The sequence below is a fragment of the Salvelinus sp. IW2-2015 genome, unplaced genomic scaffold (assembly GCF_002910315.2).
Source record: "Salvelinus sp. IW2-2015 unplaced genomic scaffold, ASM291031v2 Un_scaffold1218, whole genome shotgun sequence".
In the NCBI taxonomy this organism is placed as follows: domain Eukaryota; kingdom Metazoa; phylum Chordata; class Actinopteri; order Salmoniformes; family Salmonidae; genus Salvelinus; species Salvelinus sp. IW2-2015.
Window position 1 is genome coordinate 26503 of NW_019942784.1, and position 4518 is coordinate 31020.

General features: G+C 54.1%; 1 protein-coding gene across 1 annotated transcript in view; it reads left to right on the forward strand.

Annotated features, from left to right (window-relative positions):
• LOC112070097 (protein CBFA2T3-like) overlaps positions 1-4518 on the forward strand; it is a 37683-nt gene that overhangs the window by 4445 nt on the left and 28720 nt on the right. Inside the window, exons 2-3 of the mRNA XM_070438834.1 lie at positions 2544-2827; positions 3052-3220. Coding sequence (XP_070294935.1) covers positions 2544-2827; positions 3052-3220 — 453 coding nt within the window. The remainder of the gene's footprint in view (positions 1-2543; positions 2828-3051; positions 3221-4518) is intronic.

The window sequence follows — 4518 nt, forward strand, 5'->3', positions numbered from 1 at the left end:
CAATAATATCAGCACATACCCCAAGACAGAATAAACTCCAGAACATAACACATCGAATTAACTGCAGTATACCACCCCGTGTATAAACATCCAAACACCCATAATTCAGAAATATCAAGAAACAGAATCAGTATACCCTATTACTGATGCAGATCCAAATGAGTGAATTTGAATATTATTTCATTCTGAATCTGCAGACATCATTTGTTGTTAGGTCAACCTGAAGACAAGGAAGAGTGTAGAATATCCCACCAAATTGGGTAATGCTACATTTACAAGTAGATGAAGCAGGGAAAGGCTGGAGCGTGGAACCGAGGAGTAGTGGAGGCGTGTGGAGCAGGAGTGGACGCCAGGCAGGGTGGGGAGGCGGAGGTGGGGTGCACTGAACCTAAGCTGCACAATCTACTTTTCAGCTGGTGGACATCGTGCAAGGACTGATTTAGCACACACCGTCCGCCTAGCTATTCGAAAAAACTAACAACAGGCCACAGGCCTATTTTGGCACCTCTTTAAACACGCTTCCTCTTATAGTTAGTGTCCTACTGAGTGAGTGGAGTGAGTGAAAGTTAGAAACAACTGGCGAAGGGGGAGGAGGGGCACTGGGAAGAGCGGGGAGGGTCAACGTGTCCCACTTGTGAGAGGCAGCTGAAGTTACTGCACACAGAGCCTTCACTCAAACTGTTTGAGCCGTGGCGGAGCAGGAGCAGCAGAGTACATGTTACACCCAAGTGTCTTTACCCACCTTAGTGTGTTCCCTGGCCCCAGCCTTAGTAGTGCTGCCCAGCCTTAGTATGTGCCACTGTCCCAGCCTTGTGTGTTCCCTGGCCCCAGCCTTAGTATGTCCCTGGCCCCAGCCTTAGTATGTGCCCTGTCCCCAGCCTATAGTCTGTTCCCTGGCCCCAGCCTTAGTGTGTTCCCTGGCCCCAGCCTTAGTATGTTGCCCCTGGTTCCCCAGCCTTAGTTGTGTTCCCTGGCCCGTCTGCCCTTAGTGCTGTTCCTGAGCCCCAGCCTTAGTATGGCCCTGGCCCCAGCCTTAGGTAGTGTTCCCTGGCCCCAGCCTTAGTATTGTGCCCTGGCCCCAGCCTTAGTGTGTTCCCTGGACCCAGACCTTAGTATGTGCCCTGGCCCCAGCCTTAGTGTGTTCCCTGGCCCCAGCCTTAGTATGTGCCTGTACCCCAGCCTTAGTATGTTCCCTGGCCCCAGCTTAGGTGTTCCCTGGCCCAGCCCCTAGTATGTGCCCTGTCCAGCCTTAGCGTGTTCCCTGGCCCCAGCTAGTGTGTCCCTGCCCAGCCTCAGTATGTGCCTGCCCCCAGCCTTAGTGTGTTCCCTGCCCCAGCCTTAGTGTGTTCCCTGCCCCAGCCTTAGTATGTGCCCTGTCCCCAGCCGTTAGTATGTGCCCTGTCCCAGCCTTAGTGTGTTCCCTGGCCCCAGCCTTAGTGTGTTCCCTGCCCCAGCCTTAGTATGTGCCCTGTCCCAGCCTTAGTGTGTTCCCTGCCCAGCCTTAGGTGTTCCCTGGCCCCAGCTTAGTATGTGCCCTGTCCCCAGCCTTAGTATGTGCCCTGTCCCAGCCTTAGTGTGTTCCCTGGCCCCAGCCTTAGTGTGGTTCCCTGGCCCCAGCCTATAGTATGTGCCTGACCCCAGCCTTAGTGTGTTCCCTGTCCCAGGCCTTAGTGTGTTCCCTGGCCCCAGCCTTAGTGTGTTCCCTTCCCAGCCTTAGTATGTGCCCTGGCCCCAGCCTTAGTGTGTGCCCTGCCAGCTTAGTGGCCCTGGCCCCAGCCTTATGTTTCCCTGCCCAGCCTTAGTGTGTCCCTGGCCCCAGCCTTAGTGTGTGCCCTGGCCCCAGCCTTAGATGTGTGCCCTGGCCCCAGCCTTAGTGTGTGCCCTGGCCTCAGCCTTAGTGTGTTCCCTGCCTCAGGCCTTAGGTGTTTCCTGGCCCCACTTATGTGTGCCCTGGCCCAGCCTTAGTGTGTGCCCTGCCCAGCCTTAGTGTGTTGCCTGGCCCCAGGCTTAAGTGTGTCCCCTGGCCCAAGCCTTAGTGTGTTCCCTGGCCCCAGCCTTAGCGTGTGTTCCCTGGCCCAGCCTTAGTGTGTGCCCTGGCCCCAGTCTTAGTGTGTGCCCTGGCCCAAGCCTTAGTGTGTTCCCTGGCCCCAGCCTTAGCGTGTGTTCCCTGCCCCAGCCTTAGTGTGATTCCCTGGCCCAGCCTTAGTGGGTTCTCTGGCCTCAGCCTTAGTGTGTTCCCTGGGCCCCAGCCTTAGTGTTCCCTGGCCCAGCCTTAGTGTGTGCCCTCCTGCCTCAGCCTAGTGTTTCCCTGGCCCACCTAGGTGTGCCCTGCCTCAGCCTAGTGTGTCCCTGCCCCAGCCTTAGTATGTGCCCTGGCCCCAGCCTTAGTGTGTCCCTGGAGCGCTCCACCTCAACCTTAAGGATGCATATGCCTTCCACCACCCTCCTCGACCCTGTCCTCCAGCGCCCTCACACCGCATGGCGCCGGGGGGAGAGGTAGAGGACAGAGAGGATGGAGGAGGACAACAGACTGTACTGACGAGGCCTCTGGCCTCTCTCCCTCTCTCTCCCTGCAGTGCTGAACGGGAGCAGTCACTCAAGTCACTCGCCCACGTCGCTCAACGGGGCGCCCTCTACACCCAACGGCTTCAGCAACGGCCCRGCCATGTCGTCCACCGCCTCCCTGTCCAATCAGCAGCTGCCYCCMGCCTGCGGRGCCCGCCAGCTCTGCAAGCTCAAGCGRTTCCTCACCACGCTGCAGCAGTTCGGCAACGACATCTCGCCCGAGATCGGAGAGCGGGTCCGCAGTCTGGTGCTGGGTCTGGTGGTAAGTCCTGCTCGCCTCTTCGCCTATTCTCTGTCCCTCTCCCCTTGTCTGTCTATCTCTCCCACTCATTCTCCTACTTCTCCTACTTTTCTTCACAGTACTTACTTAGTTGTGTCCAATATCTCTTTCTGTCTCTCCATGTCCAGCTCTGTCTGTCTCCTAGTTATACTGTGAAGCTTCTTCTCCAAGTGTTCCAATCTCTCCCTTCTTCTGGTTTTTGACAGAATTCCACCCTGACCATAGAAGAGTTCCACTCCAAACTCCAGGAGGCTACCAACTTCCCGCTGCGTCCCTTTGTCATTCCGTTCCTCAAGGTAAGCACATCAAAACACAACGTAGACACTCCCTCCCTGTTCCCAGAAGGCTGCCTAGGAATCCCCAGGTTATTTTCCAGTATATCCCTATGAGCAGCTTTCACTTCTGATATTAACTTGCATATGGCGATGAAAGTAAGGGCTTTCGAGAACAAAACCCACCCAAACAAACAAAGAATATTCTCCGGATGGCTGGCCAGTGTAGAAAGCGACCTGGTGTCTGTGCCTGAGCCGTGTGTGATTCCTCCATTACTGTGTGAGTGTAGAGCTGATTGAAGCTCGGTAGATAAAGAGAGTAGGACCCTGCCGATTTCCAACCCAGTCTGCTGCAGCCTGCCTGGCGCTGGGCTGATCTGCTGGTCCATATGGCCATCGTTTGCGATTCATTAAAACTGGCACACGAGTGTTTACCCTGAGTGGCGCGGCGTGGAGCAGAGGGAGGGAGGGAGGGAGGGAAGGAAGGAAGGAGGGGGGGTAAATAAGACTCCCTGACAGATGTTGCCGGCCCGGGGCGGCTAACACGCAGAGCTTTTCACTCTGGCTGATGTCTTTGGCCTGATCCTGTTACCTGCATTGTCAAACCCACAGTCACAGAGACGAGAGCAGAGAAAGAGAGAGACAAAGTCCATCCTTCCGAACAACTGTCATTATTCATAACACATTACTCTGCTGGGGTCCAGAAGTCAGAATGCCAGCTGTTCAATATATAACACATGTAACAAATGTGACAGTAGGGTATAGGGAACGTTTGGCACTGAGGCCTTAAGGGACAGTGCTGACGGTTCTGATGGAGGGAGGGGCAGTCCTGCTGACACTGTGTGTGCGTGTCTGTGTGTGCGCGTGCCTGTGTCTGTCTGTGTCAGTGCTGAGTTCTGACCGTGCTGCTTGGTGGTGACTAGGGCCCACATTCCTGTCTGTCCCACACACTCTGTCTCTGTCCCTCCTGTTTATTCCCAGAGCAGAGGGACATATGGGGGACAACAAGGGGGCGGGCCAAGCTGGAGTCATGCCTGGTTATTAACTATAATTGCAGACATGGTGGTGGCTTGTACGGTTGTGGATGGAATGTATTCCACACACCACATACCAACACAAATGCATTCACATACATACAATACATTCACTATGGAGATCTTGGTTAGCTCAGTGAGGGAAAGAGTGTTGTGTAGATTAACAAGCAAACAGTATCTGCTTTATAGAAAGGTGTTAACTAGCAACCAGGCAGCATGTCCACAGTGTGCTAGATAGATAGATAGATAGATAGATAGATACTATAGATACGATAGATAGATACAATAGATAGATACTATAGATAGATACTATAGATAGATAGATACTATAGATACTATAGCTAGATAGATACTATAGATAGATAGA